The sequence below is a fragment of the Hydra vulgaris genome, chromosome 02, assembly GCF_038396675.1.
Source record: "Hydra vulgaris chromosome 02, alternate assembly HydraT2T_AEP".
Lineage (NCBI taxonomy): Eukaryota > Metazoa > Cnidaria > Hydrozoa > Anthoathecata > Hydridae > Hydra > Hydra vulgaris.
Window position 1 is genome coordinate 72,124,236 of NC_088921.1, and position 25,219 is coordinate 72,149,454.

At 28.5% G+C, this 25,219-nt stretch overlaps 1 protein-coding gene across 1 annotated transcript in view; it reads right to left on the bottom strand.

Moving 5' to 3' along the window:
• Positions 1 to 12,173: 12,173 nt before the first annotated feature.
• The window catches only part of LOC100212614 (sialate O-acetylesterase), a 69,450-nt gene continuing 56,404 nt past the window's right edge, over positions 12,174 to 25,219 (bottom strand). The window contains exon 7 of the mRNA XM_065791869.1: positions 12,174 to 12,470. Within this exon, the coding sequence (XP_065647941.1) occupies positions 12,177 to 12,470 (294 nt within the window). The 3' untranslated portion in view covers positions 12,174 to 12,176. The remainder of the gene's footprint in view (positions 12,471 to 25,219) is intronic.

Consider the following 25,219-nt stretch of genomic DNA (forward strand, 5'->3'; position numbering starts at 1 on the left):
ACAGAATACATATATATATATATATATATATTAGAGTACATATATATATATATATATATATTAGAGTACATATATATATATATATATATATATATATATATATTTATATATATATATATATATTTATATATATATATATATATATATTAGAGTACATGCTTTTGAGGAAATTTTTGAATTTTAAAAAACTACCCTTTGAAATGTGGGATATTGGTGTTAAAACTAACTTTGGAAAAAAATTAGCCTGATTGGACCACTCTTGTGCCTCCCCAGAGCCCATTTAATTAAAAAAAATGGTCAAAAAAACGCCGAAAACGCCTATGTTCGTTAGGCTAAGGGGAGGTGATAATATAAAAAATTTTAACTGATTTTTTATTAACATGTGATTCCAAAAAATATGGACAATTTAAATTCTAAAACATTTTTAGAAAGATGACTTATTTTTTAAGTTTTGAACAATGTTTTAAAAAGAGCAATGTTCATAGAGTAATATTACAAAAAATTAGAAATTTTCCATTCCTTGTCTGCGAACTGTATCAACTCTTTTAAAACTCTCCTTACCAAGTCGATGTACGCGCTCAATGTCGACATGTTTGAAGCAGTAGTTGATACGATTCCTCAGTTGGATCAAATTTTTAGCATCCCAACAACTAGCATATACTGCTCTCTTGATTTCATTCCAAAAATCTTCAATAGGTCGCAATTCTGGTACGTTTGCAATATTTTGACTTCTGGGCACATATTCGACATTTTTGGACCTCAAAAATTCTTGAACTTTTTTTGAGTAGTGAGATGATGCAAGGTCAGGCCAAAAAACTATTTCATCATCTTTATGAACAGTCTCTATAAATGGGAGCAAAAATGATCTCAAACACTTGTCTATGTACACATTTTCATTGACAGCTTGACCGGAAGGTGCAACATAATGCTTTGCAATCCCTTTGGAGAAATTGCAACCCAAACTAATAATTTTTCTTCAAATTTTGGTTTTCTTTTTAATTTAACATCATTTGGTGTCGTAGTAACATCTGATGAATAAAATCCACTGTTTCCTGAAATATTACAATTACTTAATCCAAAATATGATTCATCGTCAATGATCACCTGTTTTTTTCGAAAAATTTCAACCAATTTAGAGCACTTTGGACGAACAAGAGAAAGTTGTTCAGGAGTTCTTTATGGGGCCTTAATTTTTTTGTGATAATGAATGATTGTCTTCTGCTTTATCGTTTTGCAATAGTATGATTGATTGACATTGAATTTTTTAGCAAGAGAACGTTGACTGATTCCATGTTAATGGTCGATTTTTTTTTCCAATTGTTTGATATTTATTTTTGTCATCTTAACTGCTTTTCTATCGCTTCCAACTTGTCGTTCGGGTAATATGTTGTTGTCTTTTCTTTTTAGAATATTGTAGAGCGTAGATCTTGGAATACTTTCCATCATAAAATGTTTTACAATTGCGTTTTTGGAAAGTTCTGGGTTAATTTCAATAAACTCGTACACTCGGTTTCTTACGTCATCTTGTTTCAAAGTAACTTTTTTCATCATTTCAAATTTGTTGCTCAGTATAAAATTAATAAGTTTTGTAGAGAATTTAATTCTCTACAAAATGGCTTGCGAGCCAATCAAAATTGATAAATTTACGCGGAGAAAAAATGGCGGGAAGTTTGTCCAGATTTTTTGGAATCACATGTTATAATACAGGTTTTGATTTATATTTTTAAATAAAAGGGGTAGTTAAGGCAGAATATGAATACTATTGTTAAATAAAAATTATTTAAAATAATGTTAAAGTTTGTTGTATAAATTATTTTCATTTTTTAATCATTTTTGCCATTGTAGAAAGTGAGTCAATCAACTTCTTTTTAGAAAAACTTGAAGAATTTTTTCCTGGCCTTTTTGTAGCAAATCAAGCTTTATCAATAGTTAGCAGCCTGTTCTGAATTTCCTCTTCTTTATTGTATCTGTGCACAAACTGTTGCATCATTCCCACTGCTCTTTCAGCAGGATCATTTACGACAACTAGAGATTTAGCAAAATCTTTGAAGATTCTAAAACTTGATTGTGTGCACCAATACTGAGGTAAGAGGGTAAGCCAGTCTTCAATCCTTTGTTTATCTAACCCAATTCTATCGAAAATCAGTTAGTGATAATGAAATAATGATAAACTTGGGGGATCATTATAAGCTCTCTTTTTAATCCTAATCTTGTTTTCCACTTCAATTAGCAATTTGTTGTTAATTTTAAGATAATCAGAGTTTGGCATGTCATATTGAAGCATAGCAGAAGCAATCTTACTTTTTTCTTCATTAGAAACATCCTTATCCAACGAAGAAAGAGGTACAATTGTAGAATCAAGTTACCGGGAATGTTTGTAAAATGATTTCAATACTGCCTCAGTCGCCTCTTGTTTGGCACAAACATCTTTGTATAAATGCATTTTATGTATTGATAAAATATCAAGATATGGTGCTTTGATAGCTTTGTCAGGTTGCAAATACCATTTTGCATTAAAACATGCTATGAATTCCGCCATGATATTTATTTCGTCTAAAAGTTGTTTATCTTCTTGAACAAATTTAATCTGATTAAAAAGCAATTGCAATTTTAGATAATATATGGCTTTTCCAAGGAACCTTGCATGGTAGACAACTCCTGGTTTTCTAACTTTTACACCTTCAAAAGACAAATAAGCAACAACCAGCTCAGCTAGTTTTTTTTATCGCCTCTAAATATATTTTTACTTTTAATATACTTTTTGCAAAAATTAGGTGACTCAACTGTAGTACATTCGATAACAGTTCCTTGTGTCTTATCCCAATGAAATCGTGTAACATCATTTGTATCATAATGAAAATCAGGACTTTTAAATATGTCTTTCAGTTTTTTAAATAAAACATTCTTTAGTCCAGATGTCTTTCTTTGTGTCACAACATTACAAAAGTGAACAATCTTTAGCTCTTATATGTGGTATCTACAAGCGAGACATAATGGATGGATATCTAGACTGTAAACAGAAAACCTTTTTTAGTTCCAGTATTACTGGAAGTTGTATCAAAGCATAACCCTCCAATGTTTCTTTTGGTTTCATATTCATTAAGGAGATTCATCACGCCTTTATACTGATCTTTCTCTGAGGATAATGCTAGGGAAGGTACTCCGAGAAGATAAACCTCTCCAATAATATTTAAAGGAGCTGCTAATCTGTCATTTTTGAATCAATTGCCTTTTTTTAATTCAAATAAGGTTTTACCATCGAAATTAATGATAGGTGGATATTTGGAGGTTTTAAAAGCAGCTTTAATGTCATTTCTGGCTTGTTTACTTATTATCAAGTTTACCTTTTTCATACGTGATGAGGCTGCTGAAATGCTCCAATGAAGTTTACTTACATCCACAAAAGATTTATGAACAACAGAAATGACAACTTTCTGGAGAACCGCTGGAGATATATCATTAATTGATGCTGCAAGAGCAACACTACCACTGTATATATCTTGAGGAATTGTGCACGTAATTGGTTTTTCTTTTTCTTTTCTCAAAGTTCAAAGTTTATATTATTCAATACTTCTGTATCGCTTTCATCAAAATTGGTTCCTGATCTAAATTTTCTGTAACTCCTAGAGTGTTGTGCTTTCTCTTGCATTTTTTCTTTTTAATACTCTCTCTTGACATTTGACTATATTTCTTATCCTCGGTTCCGAGAATAAACTTTCTATCGCTTTCTTGATCATCTGAAAACTTCAAATCTTTGTCTTTGTCTTTATCTAATCTTTTCTTGTCGTTCATTATGGTACGTCTAAGATTTGGTGTTCCAATCCCATACCTTTAATCTGAAAATTTGCTATAGTGTACCCCATTTGGTTTTGTGACACACTCTTAGTTAATGTTCAAACTGCATTGTTATGGTATCCAGTATGAATTGATAAACTAGATTACCAATTTTTTAACAAATTGTTCTGAATGTGTTTGCGTTGGTAACTCGTATTCAAGCAAAATTCTTATTAAGAGTGAAATATCTCAACGGACTGTTTTGGGACCCATCTTATTTTTAGTTTTATAAACGGTGTAACTTTATGTATTGATGATAATTGCAGCATTAAGTTATTTGCTGGTGACAGCAAGTAATATCAAGCAAGCAATGATAAAAACAGCATACACCTCGTCAATACCTTAAAAATATTTTCAGAATAGTCAAAAATTTGGCAACTTAACACAGCAACAAAAATATATTTTTTTTTACGCTATGGAAACAGTTCTTTACTTTAAATTCATACTCAATGAACATTGGTACACCTATTGAATTTATTAATTCAATTCAAGATATTGGTATAGTCGTATATTCGAATACAAAGTTTTCTAACCACTGTTCATTGCACTGTTCATTAGGGTGGGTCGTACTTTTAAAATTTTGGATATGAGAGCGCGCGCAACATTTTTTTTTATGTATTAGGGTATTAGAAGAGACGTGAATAATTTTTTTTTTTTAAAAAGTTCATCTAGTGTGGGCGCAGGGCGTTTGAAAAATGTCAGTTTAACAAAAATCTTATTATATTGGCATTTTTCGGCCTTTTTTATATTAGCTTAAAGGAAAGGCAATTATTAAAAAACAATAAGACATAATATAGACATAAAAAATTATATATATTCGGTGCTACTTTTCTTAATGCTATACAAACACGATAGACGTAAGAAAAGTTGGCTACCATTATGGATTTTACAAAAAATATCTACTTATAAATTTTAGAAATGGGAGCGGGCGTAAAATTTTTTTTATGTGTTAGGATATTAGAAAAGACGTGAATAATTTTTTTTTTCCTAAAAAGTTCATTTATTGTAGGCGCAGGGCGTTTAAAAAACGACAGTTTTACGAAAAACTTTAAAAAAAATTAGTATACAAAACTTGTTGTTGTTATTTTCAATGTGCGTAATGCTACTAGTATAAAATGAGGTGAATCATGAAACATAGTCATCAAACTTTGTGGGCTTTGGACTTATATCCTCCCTTCCATTATTATTAAAAACCATTAAAATTATTTAAATACATGAAATGGTGTAGGATTTTTTATTTTTATAAAGTTCCAATAGCTTATTTGTAGGATAATTACTAAGATAATAGTTTCCTGACGATTTGCGGTTTAAACGAGTTTTATTTATTTATGATCACTTTGGCATCCTAAATATTGTAATAAAAATGTAATTAACAAATTTATAACATATTTATAAAGGTCGTTTTTTTACCTACTACAAAAAGTACCAATATTTCTTAACAAACATAACATCAATTTCATTGCTATAAATGGCTAAATCTACTCGAGCTCAAACAATGTTAAAATGCCCTAATTTGCATGAGCTATTGGGTAATGGACTCGAACTTTGTTTATCAGAGCTGCCTACGCTGAGAGATAGTTTACGGTATGGAATTTTGTTGCGTGATAGATCAGTTACACATTTGAATACAAGATGTATGTGTATACAAATATTTATTAAAATAAAAAGTATTTGGATGTCAGCAAATTCTACAATCCCGTTGGTCTCAGAAAAATACGCAGTCGATAAACTTGTCCTTGAATGGAAGATTGCAAAAGACATTAGAAAACTGAGAACTACAAAAAAAAGAAATATGTATACGGACAAGCTTGATAAGTTATTTGACTTGACGAAATGTAGGTGCAACATCTTTAGCTGTAATGAAAATGGATGCAATGGTTGTCTTTTTAAAGCTCATGTAACTTGCATATGTCCAAAAGTAGCATAAAAACCTTTGCAAGAACTATTTTTCCTACAAGCTCAAAGAAATAAAATTGGTAACAAAAGTTCTTTACAAATAGGATTAGTTGATATACCAGAGACACATCGGTTAACAAGATATTTAGGTAGAAAAGAATCAGACTCTAAAATACCTGGAACACTTAGTGAGGATGCAAGTAAATGCTAAAATACTAAAAATATTTTTGTCAATTTTTGTTTAAACTGTGAATTAAAAAGTTGAGTATAAATTGATTATAAATTTTTTTCATTAAAATTGTTTAACATAATTTATTTTCTCCTTTAGCAGTAGAATTTCAAACAACAGACGATTCGGACATTGGCAACAAAAATGCAGATAATACAGAAAAAGTTGACTTCAGTTTGAAAAAAAATTACTTAGATATTACCAGGGTTTCTCAAGCAGCTATTAGGTATGGGGTATCTAACAGAGCTGCAGCAGCCATAGCTACTGCTACTTTAGCTTCTGCAAAAGATGCAAATTTTTTAAAGAAAAATACTGATATTTTCGTTGATCACAACAAAATAAAACGAAGTAAGACTAAGTTAATGAAAGAAATCCGAGGTAGAGCTGAAAAAGTAGCGATGAATGATAATATTCAATGTATATTTTTTGATGGATGAAAAGATTTGACTAAGTACATGAGAGAAGAAGAAGATGGAAAATTACACCCATCGGAAAAAAAAGAAGAACATTATTCAGTTTGTTCTGAACCTGGAGGAAAATACCAATTTCATTTCACTAACAATTCTGAAGAAAGGGTAGAGACTGCAGCTGAGCAAATAGCTGATAATATTTACGAATGGATTGTGAATCATGATGTCGGAGACTATTTAGTTGCCATTGGTGCAGACTCAACAAATTTAAACACTGGTTGGAAAGGAGGTGTTATCCATTTCCTTGAACATAATTTGGATAAAAAATTATGGATAATTTGTGCTCTTCATACAAATGAACTACCTCTCCGACATCTAATGATTCAGCTTGATGGAGTTTATTGTTGGTGTTTATGCGCCACTTTGGTTTGAAATCAAAGTAAAGTGTAAGTGGACTGAAGGGCCCCTAATCATATACTCAAGCAGTTAAAACTTCTTTGTCATCAAAGACTTAAAGTTAAAGACATTGTACGTTTTACGTACAATGTCTTTAACTTTAAGTCTTTGATGACAAAGTCTTAAAGTCTTTGATGACCCTACGTTTTATCTTCTTCATGGAATGCTCATAGTGAAAATGTTCTTCAAACGTTGTTATGTAGTCTAGAAAAAACAGAAAGACAATTTGCAGTTGAAACAATTTTAAAATTAAGAGGAGATTTAAAATACGGAAACACTAGTGTAAGAAGTAGAAAACATCATATACATAATGAAAATGCTGAATCACTTTTTGATCTAATTGATTGGAGCTTGGATGTACACGAACCTTTACTTACATGTTTATTGTCAAAGGATGAACTTTTAAAATACAATGATATTCCGATGTATGAACCTTGTTCATGGGCAAGCTATTGAACGATGTGTCCAAGTCACACGAGCTTCTCAATCAGTATTTGGAAAAGATAGAAGAGATGGGTTCATAAGAGCAACATTAGCACATCGAGAAATCATGCCCGTGAACCAATCAAAAAAAGATCTATTTAAATTAATTTAAGCAATATTAATTTTTTGATGTTTTGCTTTGATTGTTTATGATCACAGTATATATTGTATCTTTTAGATGACATTTTATATATTTTATTTATGACTTTATGAAGAGTAGCACCCCAAATTATGTTTTATTTTAATGTCTATATTATACCTGGTTGTTTTTTGATGATTGCATCGCCATAGGCTTAAATAAAAGGACAGAAAAGTGCTAATTTTATGCATTTTTAGTAAAACTATCGTTTTTTAAATGCCCTGCGCCCACAATAGATGAACTTTTTAGGAAAAAAAAAATTATTCACGTCTTTTCTAATATCCTAATACATAAAAAAAATATCACGCACGCTCTCATTTTTAAAATTTATAAGTAGAATTTCTTTGTAAAATCCATAATGGTAGCCAACTTTTCTTACGTCTATCGTGTTTGTATAGCATTAAAAAAGTAGCACCGAATATATACATATTTTTTTATGTCTATATTATGTCTGATTGTTTTTTAATAATTGCCTTTCCTTTGGCTAATATAAAAAAGGCCGAAAAATGCCAATATGATAAGATTTTCGTAAAACTGACATTTTTCAAACGCCCTGCGCCCACACTAGATGAACTTTTTAAGAAAAAAAAAATTATTCACGTCTCTTCTAATACCCTAATACATAAAAAAAATGTTGCGCGCGCTCCCATATCCAAAATTTTAAAAGTACGACCCACCTTACTGTTCATTGCAAGCAAGGCACATTCTAATTCCTACTTACTTTTAAAATCCTTCGTCAGAAACGATTTTAAGCTTCATGTCTAAGGCTATAAATTTTATGTTCAGCCTACCATAGAATCTTGTACCTCTGTGTGGAATCCCTGTGTGGAGTCTTTTGAAAGATATACGTTGGTCAGTAAAGGTTCAGAAACTCTTTACTAGAAGTGTCTGTAAAAGATGTCGTATTCCTTATAAAAAGTATTTTTCAAAATTCAATATTATTAACCTACCCTACTGGCATTTGTTTTTCAAACTTACGTTCTAAATGTCTTTTAAACGTTTTTTAAACGTCTTTAAACGTTTTTTAAACGTCTTTTAAACGTTCTTTACATAAAGAATGTTTAAAAGACGTTTAAAAAACATTTAAAATACACAACTTTTCAAAACAAATGCCCGTTGGGTAGAATCTCTTGAATGCCGTAGAATAAAATGTGATCTTTTTATGACCCAGAAAATTATACAAAAACTTGTCGATCTACCTTTTTCACATTTGGTCCTTCTTACTTTTCATAAGATGTCATGCACAAAAACTTTATTCACGTATTAAATGTAAAAAATACACGAAGATTTTTCTACTGTGAAAGAATTATCAAGAATTGGTATTCTCTACCTGATTATATTGTTTACTTGTCCACTTTGTCTTTGATAAAATCAAATTTAAAAAAGTACAATGTTCATCACCATCGCACTCTATTTTAAGTATTTTTTTTTTTCTTTCTTGGTGTTACATTAGAGTAATTATGATAAAACCTGTATCACCTTTTTGTATTTCTTATTTTTAAACGCAAACAAATCAGAAAATAATGATTAAAAACAAATCTATCAAAATAGTTGCTGTTAATAGACTTACTGAGGCCTGTATTTTACGGGTCCGGACAGCTAGAGCTAGTATTAGTGATTTACCAGAACACATTAGCAGTAAAAGTATTTGAAATATATATATATGCAGATGACACAAAGGTCGCCAGTCTAGTTAACTATTATAATAAATGTTATCAACATCAGTGCAAGCTAATGTTGAAACATTTTTAATTGAACTTATTTATGGCTCATGCAACTTAACATTAAAAAATGTAAAGTTATGCAATCAACCAAACCAGATCTGTCTCACACATCTATTTCATCAATGATAATATTCCAATAGTATAGTCAAAAGTATTCGGTTGGATACAACAACATTAGAAAAAGACCTTGGAATTCAACTTTCTGATGATTTAAAGTACAATAATCAAGCTTTCACTGCTGCTGCAAAGGCTAATAAAGTCTTATTATAGTCTGAATAAACCTCTTTAAAACATACGCACTTCCTCGTTTAAAAAAAAGACGTTACTGAAATTAAAAAAACACAACGTCATGCAACAAAAATACCTCATGAATTTAATCACCTTGATTACAAGAAAAGATGTGCTAAACTTGGACTAACTTCACCAAGTGATAGAAGAAAACGTTATGACCTAATCCAAAAATTCAAAATTGAATCTAAAACTGACTTAATTAACTGGCACACTGACCTTATATTTATTTCTCCCATCTATGGTCATCGAAAACACTTTTTTAGGTAAATTAATAGCAATTGCCTCGTTCAGTTTAAATTTTTTGATAAGTGGTTTGCGGTAACTTGAAATGCTCTTCTAGATCATGTTGTCAATGCTTCTTCTATTGACATTTTCAAAAAAAAGTAGACCAGCAACTATCATATTAACCACAGGGAATCATTTTCTGTGATTGTATTACTGCAGCTATACGAGCTAACTTACAAGCTAATGATGAACTTACGGTTCATTCTATTTAGTGTAACTTTAATTGTGTATTTATATGGGTACACCGCAGTGTATTTAAATATATAGTTTTTTATAGAATTAAATCAAAAGATCAATAATAATACTTAAATTTGTTGTACCATTTTTAACTAAATATGACATAAAAATAAGATATGAAAACAATGAATAATAAATTTATAAATTAAAATTTAAAAGCATAACTTAAAATGATTAGCTTCAAAATATTTTGCGTTTTGCAAAAAAAAAGCAAAAGAAAAAAAAAAGATATTTATTAATTGCAGTGTTTACATCATTGAAAAGTTTTCAATTTATAGTAACGTTTTTCCATTTGTTTTTTTATGTTTTGTTTTATTTCTTAGTTTAACGACTCGTTTGAATTGAGCAATTTTTTAAAAATAGGAATCTCATAAACGGTTTTAAGCTCTTTATAAGTTGCTTAATTTAATTTTTATTCTTTGTTTACATATTCAAATTTACACTTACAAACATTATTATTGCATAATGCATTAGAACTTTTTGTAAAACTAATGCACTCCCGACCAGGCTGCAAGCAACCACCATTAATAGTAGGAGTTACAAAAAATATTGAGTTATCTTAAAGATCGAGAAAGTGATTGGAAGAAGGCTTAAAAGATTGTAGATTGTATTATTCAGGAAAACACAAAGACAAAAGAATTTTAGAGTCTGAGTCTTTTAGTTAACACTTTGCAACGCAGCAGGCTCAGTAAGAGTGCTGCCATCCACTGAGTCATTTATCAATATATTCAGGAATATTAGCAACGTTGTGATACTGCAGTAGTTTTTAAACAATAAGCAACTGAGTTTTGTTTAGATTATTACTTTCAAGCCATTTTTAAGTCTCAAGCTTTTGACCCAATTTTTTATATGTGATTTTCTTTCTAATGGAAAAAAAAAGGTTATGCTTAAGATCTGCCTGTTCTGAATATTAAAAAGTAAAACTAATAAAAAATAGTAAATAAAAAAAAAGAAGCTGACTTTTTCCCAGGACTATAGTATTTACTTGTGTTGTTAGCAAATAAGACCATTCTAAATGACAGATTGTCAGTAAGATCATTAATATTGAAGTGAAAGAAAACATAACTAAAAGTAAATTTCTTTTAAAAAGATAACATGATTTCTTTTAGACTAATCTCAAATGGAAGATAATTTCAATCAAAAATTAAAGATTTTTTTCAAGTAAAAGAGGCATGGGGTGAGCAAACCTGTCTTTAATAACGATTAGACAAATAGGGAGGCATTAGTGAGATCTGATGATTTCCCAAATAAGAATGAGAACGGGTTGTAGTATAGTGCCCTAACTACTCAAGTTATATCTAATAATTGGAAGAGTTAGTTGTATTACTGTAAACAAAATATTTAAAGTTGCTTAAATAATTTTTAAGTAGCAACAAGAAATTTTCTTTAATCACACAACATACTCTTTTGTCAAATAGAATTTTGTTATCAATTGTAGCGAAGGCTTTTGCTAATTCTATAAAAACCTCTAGCGTATATTCGATAAAAACCTCTATCGTATATTCTATAAAAACCTCTAGCGTATATTCTATAAAAACCTCTAGCGTATATTCTATAAAAAACTCTAGCGTTTATTCTATAAAAACCTCTAGTGTATATTCTATAAAAACCTCTAGCGTATATTCTATAAAAACCTCTAACGTATATTCTATAAAAACCTCTAGCGTATATTCTATAAAAACCTCTAGTGTATATTCTATAAAAACCTGCGTATATTCATTGGAAATATTCAAAGGACTTAAAATAATACAAGTTAAAACTAAGTTTTTTTTTTGTAAATAAATTCAATTTTTTAGGTATTTCAAAAAATAACATTACTATTTCAAGCAGTTGTAACAATATTTTATGATGCGGTAGTTTCTTTCACACACACAAATATATATACACACATACATACATATATATATATATATATATATATATATATATATATATATATATATATATATATATATATATATATATATATATATATATGTATATAAATATGTATGTATATATATATATATATATATATATATATATATATATATATATATATATATATATATATATTTCACATATGTAGATATAGATATATAATTTACATACATTTAATATATTTTAGTATATATATTAAAAACCCAAGTTTATATGAAACAGTCATGAAAATCATCAAAAAAACGTTGCAGACAGAGTTTTTTGCTTACTTTTTACTGAAACTGACAAATTTTGGCATCCTTGTGATTCAATTTCATCTTAACATATTTTGTTGGATGACTTTTAACTATTGCAGGAGCAATATATTGAAACGGACCATATGTTATGAAGGGCGGGCTTGGTAAGTTTGTGGCCGAATAAATAGCACAGCTCTTGAATGCACAAGGATTTGGTTTCCAAGCGTATCTTAGCGCATGAACATCAGTGACGTTTGTTGTCAGAAGAACTTTGTTGTTTATTGAATAAGACACTTGCGCTTGAATCCAATTTCCGTTGCTCTGTAGTACCTGTAAAATATATTTTTACATGTAAATAACATGATAGTAACAAATTCTAAAAAAAATTCTGAATAAAATATTTAAAAGTACTGAAAATTAATTGTCCAATTGTTTGGGGGAAGTGCATATAGTACTAAATGAAGAACATACTTCGAAATATAATTTCAAACAACCTTATAAAGTTGTTTTACATTATTTTTACTTAAATGTAGAGAGGGATGGGATGTAGGAGGGAAAGATGTAGGGAGGAAAAACTTTTAAGTCGTAGTTATAGTATGTTACCTTGGAGATGTTAAGCTTCGACATATTTTAAATGAAGGATAAATGGGCTAATAGTTAGATATAATGAACGAATTATAACTGCGGATATGCACAAAGTTTATAGATTTTTCATCGGAAATAAATGAACAAAATGGCAGCTTTTTTTGAGTTGTTTTTAACTTTACTTTGTTTTGGTTTTTGAAATGATTTAGCTAGTCCAATAATTGATATTTTTACTGAAATAGCTATTATTTCAAAGGAGTAAAGAACACTTAAATTCAGGCAAAAGTTTGAATCATCACTTAATGCAGTTGCCGGACCATTTCATTATGCTATTTTTTAAAATAAATAAAAATAGACATAACGACATTGATAATGCCGTAGAATGGTCACAACTTTGGCTCAACATCAATCATGTTTGGTTATGCACAATAGCAAAATTAATCAAACCAGATTTTTATATAGATTTATATATAAATTTGCATACAAATTTATACTATCTCCAGTTTTAAAGTTTATACTATCTCGAGATGGTTCTCAACGCAATCTTACAGTAACCAATATCAAACCAGATCTTGAAGTCATTGTCTTGCATGACCTAAATGTCAGTGGTCAAGTGCAAATCGCAGCTTCATCAGCAAATATAACTTTCGGTATGTTAAAAAAGACATCGTTGCCACATAAACAGTCTACATAATATCACATCTTGAACTCACAGTGCAGAGCTGCTCTCCATACCACAAAGCAGATATTATATATTGATATTATCTATATTATATAGCTTATTATATTTTTAAGCAACATCATGTTCAACATCATGTTCACATCAACAAGTTCAACATCATGTTAAAAAATGATGTCTTTTTTTCACATGACATAATAAAAATCATGAAAATCACGTAGTTTTATTTACTACATATTTATTATAGGTAAACATGGGGCTAGATGACGAACATTATGAAAAACACTTATATCTTCCTAAATAATTGTTCCAATAAGTAAAACTTTATCAAGAAGTGATTAAAAATTTTGCGCTTCTGATGTATCAAAAAAACCTCATAAAAATTGAAAATAGTCTGGAAAAAACTCATTAATTAATGTTACCTCAAATGACAATTTTAAGATAAGTTAATTCCACGATACCATTACTGTCTTAAATATAACGGTATCATAAATTCTATTTTATAAAATAAGTAATATAAATAATGATGTAATTTAAAAAAGAAATTAAGTTATATATTTATATAGGGTTATGCAAAAAAACCTGCTAATCACTTCATAGTAAATTCCAAAACAACAAAATAAAGCAAATGTCAAACAAAATATTTTAATGCGCAATAAAACAATGTAATAATTGCTAAGCTTCACAAGAGTAACATGCAGTACAAGTAAATTTGAGTTTAACATATTGCCCACAAGTTAAATGACACCAGTGTTCACAGGATTTACACATATCCTAGTCATCATCAAGCAATGGATCATTAGGATCACCATAGATAACTTCACAATACCAACATGAAATTTCTTCAGTTTTATCAACTTTTTTTATCGCTCTTTTTTTGGCTTTGTCATTTTTTTTTCTATCGTTAGTTACAGCTGTTTTTTTAAGCTGGCCCTTCTTTTCCCTAACAGCTTTCTTTATTTTTTCCTTCATCAATTTTTCTTGTTTCTCGAGTGCAGCTAATTGAACTGCAGCTTTAAAAGGGGAGCTTGTTGCCACTTCTGCTCGCTTGAATTTTCGTTTGCGGCAGCACTATTTGTAATCCTACAAGCATAGGATAAGGTTAAATGTTCTCAGGTGATACAGTTTTTTGCACATCGTTAAACTCTATTTGGGTTCCATCAACATTTGCATCTGCATTCGACTGAATGCATTTTGGTTCAGTGTTAACAGTAGGCAATTATAAAGAGTTGTTGTTGTTAAATGATAAGGTCAATGCTGATGTAACTGCATTAAGTTTCACCTTTGATGTTGACTGTTGCTGGCAAGTTTCAACTACTGGAACAAAGTATTACAAAAAAAATTTATATAACAAATGTCATAAAAATTTTCATAAAATTATTTAGGTTAATTTTGTATTATTTCATATCCCAGTGGGCACAGGACGTAAAAAAGACGTCTTTTAAACGTCTATTGAACGTTTCGGACGTCTTTTGAACGTTCAAAAGACGTCTTATTTAGGTCCTGTGCCCACAGGGATTCTATTATTTAGCATAATTGTCCAATATTATAGATAAGCTGAAGTTATTAGCTTATTTAAATTATAAATTGTCAGATAAAGATTTGTTGACAAAAAAAACAAAGACAAACATTTTTTAACTTTTAGTTTTAAGAAACAAATTAAAAACTGAACTGTCTAAATATTATATAATTTACATACTTATTCTTGATTGATTATTTGATATAGTCTGATTTTTTGGTATTAGGCTATCACTGGTCAATGATGGTGTTAAGTCAGTTAAAAAAAAGATCTGCGGATTGAAGGGCCAGATTCCAGTTTCTTCAAATCCTTTTCTTGCAATGCCAGTTGTTGCTGATCGGTCATATGCATGTCTTACAAGTGCAGGAATCTGTGCTTTAGTGGTTGGTTTACCTTGGTGATTTATCATCCAGTTATCAAAAGCTTGACTGTAGTAAGTGTTTAATGGTGAAAAGAAGGTAACATCCAGAGGTTGCATCATAAGGGTGGCATGTGGTGGCAATGTTAGCATTACAATTGAATGTTTTCTGCAGTATTCAATGGCTGAAAAACTTGAGTTATGGTTATTCACAATTAACAAAACAAGGTCAGCAATAGTTGGTTTTGTGTCATAAGCAAAGTGCTTTAAATAATCTACAAAAACTTCCTGCGTCATCCAACCAGAGTTATGGGCAAAGTCAACTGAATCAAGTGGAGAATTGCCCAGAAAATCATTACGCATGCTTTTTCGTGGAAAAATAAAAGCTGGAGGTATGTAAGTTCCAACAGCATTCATGCTACAAACTATGGTTACGGTTTTTCCTCTTTCAGCTGAAACAACTTTGCCCACTCTTTTAATGCCTTTGACAGAAAGCACTTTTGGGATTTTTGTTGGTACAGTGGGTAACCCACTTTCATCAGCATTGAAAATTCTTGAAGGTAAAAATTTATGCGCTCTCAAAAGATCTCGAAGTAAATCAAATAATATTGCAGCCTGTGGGGAATTAAAACCTTGAATTCTAACCAAAGACGTCATTTCAGGAGTTCGTAATGAAATATTAATGTGGCGCCTCAAAAATCCACTTAACCAGTCAAGACCAGCAATTTTTAGTTCCCTGTTAAAATTATTTTGAACATTATTAAGTTCTGCAAATTCAAATGCAAATTTTCTGAGCTGTACTTTGGTCATACTGTACTTTGGTCATCATACTAAAAAATCTTTTACTCAACTCAATTGAATATTCTGCAAGTAATTTTTCCATTTCCATTGAAAATATAGGACGAAACCTTCAATTGCTGATTGGAAATTGACTAGAAGATTTTTTAAGGTAACGCCTCATTGTTGCTTCTGGAACTCCAAAATTTACAGCATCTTGGCTCTTGCTGCAAGCATTAGAATTGCAAGCTTCAATAGCTTGAGTAATGTTCTGCATTGTTCAATATCCATTGGCACCTCAACTTTTAGTTCTGATATAGTTGCGAACCTTTTATATATATATATATATATATATATATATATATATATATATATATATATATATAAATATATATATATATATATATATATATATATATATATATATATATATATATATATACACCCCGTTTATCTTGCCCCTAGACTACACAATCTTCAAAAGTGATTCAGAACTATGCATAAATAAGTTATCATAGCTTAATACTACTCGCATGGCTTCCAAATTAAACAAGCTAAACAAAAAATTCTCGCTTACCTTTAGCTGGTGATGTAATGATGAAAAAAAGTCAAATACAAGTGGATAATTTTTTTTTCCTAATATCGGAAAAACCGTATTTAATACTTATCTTTCATCCCGAAAATAATATTTATAAAGAAAATATAAATAAATCTACATTCATATTCTATTATTTAGCATAATTGTCCAATCTACATTGCTCTCAGCTACAGTCAACTTGGTATGTCGTCAACTTGCCCCATTCGTCATCTTACCCCATGCTCCCCTACTATAGCTCTGATTTATTGAGAATTTATTGAGTACTTTCTTAATAGCATATGCACACCAAAACAGCATCGCTACACATACTCGCACACACAAAAAAATACACACAAACACACATTTATATATGTTAAAATGAATTTAGATTAACATTGTATTTATATACTTTGCTCACTCTTTTTTAAAAAATGCTCACCTTAATTTTAACAAAGATGAATAAAAAGTTGAAGACTTGAAAAATATCTTTCTTTGACAATTCAACAAAGAACGCCCCCCCCCCCCCAAAAAAAAAAAAGTTTAAATGAGTAAATTAATTAAGTTAATCATTAAAAACAATAAAAAGTTTATCTACTAATTCTCGAAAATGTTGGTTTCTAAATTGAAATTTTTAAAATAAATTCCGAATCTTTATTAACAGACAGAAAATAACTTTTAATTCATCACAAATGAATAAACTTGTCATTAAAGATATATTTTCAACTTGGGATGTACTAAACTTGCATGATTTTTATGAATCCAATTTTATAAAAAATATATTTTCCTATTTAATATTTGATGCATCTAGTGTATCTGCTAGAACAGATTATACAACTTTTTGAAAACTTCCTTAAGTTCATCAAAGAAAAGTTTTGGAAATTTTTCAAAACTTAACTTAAACCTTGTAACTTCTAACTTTGCAAATTTTGCAAAGTTAGAAATTACAAGAAAAAAAATATAAGGTTAAGAGAGAATAAAACTATCAACCCAAAAAATGAATTTACTAAAAGTCAAAGAGTTTAATTAAGACCATAATTATTTGATTTACATGAAAAAAGCTGCAAGTAAAACTATATGAATTTCTGAATGCTTGTGAAAATGATAAACTTTGATGAGCTTGGATTGTGTGTGTCATGTCATTTGGTTTTTGAGAAAACCTCAAAAATCTGTTTGCAAGGTTTATGGTTATAATATAAGTTTACGATTTTTCTAACTCTATCATGAAAATATTTTTTTATAATTAGTTTTGCCAGATCCCTAATCACAGTAGGATATTTTCGTTTTTTGAGCAAAAAAATTGCTAAAAATCGAAATTCATATTTCTTAATTTCGTTGATAAAAAAGTCAAATTAATTTACCTTTAGATAATAGGTTGTAACTGTTTTTGATATATAATGTAAACCATTTATTTAAATAATAATTACTCTTAACACGTTGCATATGAATAAAGAACAATTAATAAATCTTAAATATACTGAATTTCAGCTAAATTTTCTATTGTCATTAAAACACAGAAAATAGTAATTTTTGAAAAACTTTGTAGTATATATGGAATATTAAATTAATAAAAACAAAAATTAAAAACTAAAAGTTAACATTGTATTTACTTATAACTGACCATCAAGAGCCCTATTTTTTATCTCAACACACAGAGCTTCTTTCGGTTCATTTTTCATTGGGTTTATCAGATTAATTCATTTTGTTTGTCTTTTTTTTCATTTATTTTTCTCACAGCTTCTTTCATTTCATTTTTCATTGGGTTTATCAATCTTTTGCTAATTTCATCATAGAATGTCGCTTGCCGACAAATTGGTTGTGGCAAATTTGGAAATAAGGTGCCATTTTCAAAATGAAACAATTAGTTTTGTCTGCTCTCGTCCGCTAAAAGCTATTTGTTAAATTATAAACCATGTCATCCGTTTAAACCAGTAAAAAATTGTGAACTCAATGGACCGACAGCGTGCCTTTTTTTTTAAAATAAAAGAACGAATATCAGGACGAATTCAAAAATAGCTGGCAAACTTTTTGTTAATCTTCTACCAAACGTTGAGCTTTAAGTACTCTGAAAACATTAGTCAAAATAAGACCAACGTTGTTTTTATATCTTTTTGCTTTCTGTTAAACCCAATGAAAAACGAAATGAAATAAGCTCAGTGTATTGAGATAAAAATTGGGCTCTTGATGGTCAGTTATAAGTTTAGTGATTTAAAAAGTTTCGAGTATTTGCTATTTCAACAATATTTACAAAAATGCAAGATTTTTTATTGTTAATAGAAGTTTGTCCTGTTTACAGTTCACAAGTTCCTGTCTGAAACTTTTATGTGTAGTGACTTTTGAGCGAAGGCAAAGTGAGTTCAAAACTCATGATATACAGGCAAAACTGACAGCGTAAACCAAGTTTTTACTTATTTATTCAAGTACTCATACAACTAAACTACTCAGGCCATAGTTTAGCAGCTGTATTCTTATCTCTCCGTTAAACCCTGCGATAAGCTATCAACTGGTTAAAAGTAAAACGACATTTTCTAACACCGGCGATAAAATAAACTTGTATTCTTATATCTCCAGTTGGAAAACGGCGGGACTAAATTTAGTTATTAGAAGACTTTTAACGCCAAAATCTAACCATGTTATATCCTACAGTTGAAACTGCTTTGGGAGAAAATTTCTATTACATTAAGAAAAATAAAAAATGGTATCCAATCAAAACAAACGTAAACCAATAGGTTTATCTTTAAAGCAAACGAGCTATAATAAATACTATATCAAATTTATGTGATTTATTCCATGGTTGTGGAAAATTTATGTATATTATTTAAACACTTATTCGATTTTAAAATGAATGTTGTTATAAAATATATTTGTAAAATAAATAGGAAAAAAGAAAAGATATTTAATTTAAACCAAATAAAGTAAAAAATCAATTTAATGAACAAATAAAAAGCAAATTAGAAAAAAGAAACGAAAAAAGAAAAGGAAAAAGTAATTTTAAATTAATACTTAATTTAAATACAGCTTTCGATAAAGAAACCAAAAAAATAGTAAAAAACGTTTACTAGTTAGCAAAAGAATCTCGATTTCGAAAACAATTTGAATCATTCAAATAATCAATAAAAATCATCAAGAAAAAAAAAAAAGGAAAAGAAGAAATACACAAAAAAAAATAATTATCTATTAAAAAAGAAAGAGAAGAATTTGATTAAATATAATATTTATTTAACTTGATTTTGTTGTAACTTATTTTGTTTAATTACTTTACTCTATTTATATTATACATTATTATAAGAATATTATTGTTAAATATATTACTATTATCTATAATTTAGTTTTTAAGATATTCTTTTTACTTTTATTTATTTTTATTTTATGTTGTTTCTATTTTTGATTACAATATATTTATAATATTAGATATAATTTTTATACAATTTCCATTTAATATCTAAATCAATAGGTCCTAACAGCATCCCCACAAACATTCTTATTGATTTTAATTCTGAATTTTCTCATATTCTCTCGAAATTATTTTGTGTAATTCCAGTATATAAAATTGGCTCAAAGCTCTCATGTGCTAACCAAAGACCAGTTTCAATTCTTTCTAACATTAGCAAGCTCCTTGAGAAACTAATGTACTCTAGATTATACTTATTTTTGAATTTCTTTAACTGTTTAAATGAGTTTCAGTTTGGATTTCGATCAAAACACTCTACCTGCCACGCTTTAATAAGTATAATTTATTAAAAAGTATATTTAATAAGTTTGGTTTTCCCAGGGTTCTGTTCTTGGCCCTTTATTGTTTTTGATTTATGTTAATGATATAAATAACTCGTCCACGTCTCATCAGTCCATCTGTTTGCTGATGATACTAATATCTTGCATATTAATAAGTCTCATCATTCCTTGTGTAAGAATATAAACTTAGACCTAAATGGTTTAGTTCATTGGCTTAATGCAAACTTAATTTCTCTGAACTTTGAAAAATTTAAACTGATATTTTTTTCATCTCCAAGAAAAAAAATTTTATACAACAATCATATAACTAAAATTAAAATTAGTTATAGACATTTACATGCAACACACGTTGTTAAATATCTTGGTATTTTTATACCTTCAAACCTCTCATGGAACTTTTATATAGATGCACTCGGCAAAAAACTTAAACGAGCTAATGGCATACTTTTAATAATTCGCCATTATGTTGATAAAACTACCCTTTAGAATCTATGTTTTGCAATTTTTCAATCTCATCTCAACTACTGTTGTCTAGTTTTGGGACAAATTGGCAACTGTAATACTACAATCAATCCGAATAATTAATTTTCAACTACATAATACAGAAACTTTTTGTTTTTGACGAGCTTAATAAAAATTTACCTTCCTCTATTACAACCTTTTTCACTGAAACTGAATTTAAACATTCACATTTAACTAGAAACATCAATAATGGAAAACTAGATGTACCTCCCTATAAAACTTTGAGGTGTCGTAAGTATTCAATTACACATGAGTGCATCAGTGAATGGAATCGAAGTCTTGTGTGTATTGTGAATGAGTTTGAAAAGTTAAAACTTCAAAATATTTTATCTTCATTTCTTTATTTAAACTTCCTTTTGTTTTTTTTTTGTTTTTCTAACTATTTCTATAGAAACCTTATTGTTTTTGTCATTAATATTTATTGCTTTCATTACTGCTGTTTTTATTATTACTATTATTATTACAATTATTATATATACTTTTTTTTTTGCTGTTACTTTTGCTCTATTAATAAATAAAGTTATTACTGTTATTATTATTATTTTTTAAATTAATATTATTAATATAATTATTTAGTGTCACTTCTTTGATCAGATTCTGAATGAGTGACTCCTAAATCAATTATATATATTTATTCTTAATAATTATATTTTTATTTTTTTTATTTATAATATTATAGGTACTGTTACTCTTAATATTTTTATTATCATTGTTATTGTTATTATTATTATTAATAATATATTATTGTAATTATATAATTGTAAATTTTGAGGAATGTAAACATCTTATTGTTGTTTATTGCTATATATATTATTTGTTATTGCTACATATATATACATATATACATATATATATATATATATATATATATATATATATATATATATATATATATATATATATATATATATATATATATATATATATATATATATATATATATATACATATATATATATATATATATATATATATATATATATATATATATATTAGTAGAAAATCACATCAACAAATCATGAATCTTTGTTGATGAAACACAGTGTAAAATGGAAAAAAAATTTTGTTAAGTGATTTTCTACTAATATATAATTGCTCTGTTCTTTTAAGAACATTGAGCACTCTATTGTGGAGAATACTTTTTAAAGCTGTTTAAATATATATATATATATATATATATATATATATATATATGTAAATTATGTTAGTGTATTTTACAAATAGAGTGCTCAATGTTCTTAAAGAACAGAGCAATAATAAATAAATTTTTATTGCAATAATTTTATTGAGCAATAATAAATAAATTTTTATAATAATAATATATTATTAATAATAATAATAACAATAACAATGATAATAAAAATTATGAGAGTAAAAGTATGTATAATATTATTAATAAATAATTAATTATTTAATTATATATATATGTATATATATATATATATATATATATATATATATATATAGATATATAGATATATATATATATATATATATATATATATATATATATATATATATATATATATATATATATATATATATATATATATATATATATAGATATAAATATATAAATATTCATGCGTGCCGTTTAAGTCGACAGTTTAAGTATCGAAAAGCTGATTAAGTCGTCAAATATTTAAAGGCGACAAAATTGCGTCGAATTTTAAATGCTTTATTTTTTAGAAATTTCTTTACAAAACATACTGTAGAACAGCATCGTTTAATAAATATTGTTAATATGTTTATAAAATAGGTTAGATTATATTAAACTAATAATTATTTCTCAGAAACTAAAGAATTAAAGTTTAAAAGCATATATTTATCAAGATAGAAAATATAACGCTTAAGATGACACATACTTTAATGCATTTTTAGCGATTTGTAATGTGTATATTTTATTGCTTTTTCTTAAACAAAACAATATTTACTTATTTTATCTTAAAAGATTTCAACTTATCGACTTCCAAACGCATAACAATACTACTCTCGATATCAATAATTCTATTACAACAGCCATCAATCTAGTTAAAAAAACATACATTGGAGCACTGATCGTGGGAGACTTCAATCATCCAGACATTAAATGGACTTATCTTGGTGGTCTGTGTATACACAGAGGTAAACTTGTTAGTCGTGAATTCATTGATCTTATGAACAACAACTTCCTGGTACAACACATGCACGAACCAACTTTTGCAAGCAACACTCTAGTTCTTGTCACCACTGAAAGTTCTACAAGAATATTTTCAACTAGTTTTGGTCTACCTCTAATCTCTTCTAATCTTAACCATCTTCACTCAACTCTGAGTTGGAACTATAACATCAGCACATATACTTATAAAACTAAAACGCTAACCAAAAGACCGAATTATAGATGTGGTAATTACATAAAAATCACTCAAAATCTTGATTTAATCAACTAGTCAAATTTTTACAAAGATCTGAACATTGAGTAAACGGATTCAAAGTTTTGACATGTTTACTGAAATACATTATTAAAACAACAAAGTACTTTATTGGTTTCCTTAAATATTGTTTTGCCTAAACTATAACTACAGATCTTTCAAAATGTGAAAAAAATAAAAATGCTATTAGTATACGTTTTATTCTATCTAAATATACTTATAAGATGTTAACAAATTTAAATTTATACCTACATACATGTTTCCGTCTGTTTTTTTCTTAAAAAGTGTCTCTTTATCGTAAAAAGTGCGACTTTAAAATATTTTTTTTATAAAAAAAGGATTTTTTAGACTAAAACTGTATAAAGTTTAAGATATGTATGGTGTCAATCTATATAAGTTATGTAAATATACTAATTTGCCTTTCAGAAAAACTTTACTTCAAGGTTCAGAATTACGATGTCATAACAAAATTTTATTTTTTAAATACCTACAACTTTAGCTAAAAATACTTCAAAAATACTTCAATACTAAAACTGATTCAAGTCGTGAGTCGAACCATACAAGAACTCAAAAGTGACAGTTCAAACACTGATAAGGATCATTTAGTAGGTCTTTATTTCAACGGCTGACGGGACAAATCATTGCTAACAGAAAAAGAGAAAGATAATACTAACAAAGTGAAATTATAGAGGAGCCCTATTTCTTGGTAAAAGAACTAGGATCTAGCTACGTTAACTTTGTTACACCAGCATCAGGAACAAGTCTAGCTATTGCTGAAGGAATATACAACTATATCACAGAAGAAGTGAGTAAAGGTTTATACAATGTTCTTGTATTAGGGTGTGATGGAACGGTTGTAAATACAGTGTTTCATAATGGAGTACTACGTCGACTTGAACAGAAGATTGGGATATTGGTACAATCCATGCCCCCTAAACATATCACGATAGTTGACAACCGCAGAACCATCAAATATCTTACATACCATAGTAGAGCTCGTTCTCAGAGTTTATGCACCTTCTTGATTCCGCATCAAAATCCATAATTTAATTAAGGATAGAGCAGGGCATCTTTTCAACTTAATTCAATCATCCAAATACTTGAATCAAGTTAACGGCAACGTCATTGACCCAGTAATTTATCGGAATGCTTAATTTGCATCTCCAAAAAACATTCTGCTTGTTATGCTAATTGGTAAGAGAACACATATCAGAACCATAGGTGTACAAAAAGTGATAAAAGCACGAGAATCCATTGAAAAGGTTGGAAAAGTTGTATTATAAAAAATATTGAGGGTCGAGAGTAAGTTACAGGTGAAAAAAATGCTCTAAAAAATTGGTAATTTAGACAGTCTGCAATAGACCTTTTATCAAACAATTGTGTTCCATTGTGGTCAAAAAGATATCGATTGTCACTTTAACAAGACTTTGGCTGATTACATAAGAGAAGAGTCTTTTCGGGCAAGACTTGCAAGCAAAGATAGTTTTACTCTCAAACTTTAATACTGCGTCAGGCACAAGTTTTTTGACCAGACAATTTTTTTTGTTGTATAAGACTCAAGTAATGTCTTTAAGTTTACAAAAAGCACAGCGTAACTTCATAAATAGTCTAATTTATCTTTAGTCGCAGCGTTAACTAAGAATTAAACTATTTTGGAATACTTTTTTTCAAACTAAAGAACACAATTATCTTAGAAATGTGCTGTTCGATCAAAATAATGTATGCCTCTTTGAATAATTCAAAGCTTTCGTCACCTGATTTATTCAAAAATAAGTTACTCATTTAAGATGACTGAAATGGGTAATCCCATAAGAGTGAATTGTGAAAACAATTTTTTTGAGTACTTCCAAGTGGAGGACCAACTGTAAAAATATAAATACGATCAGGGTTATCATAAGCACTAGGTCTAGCGTATTATTAAT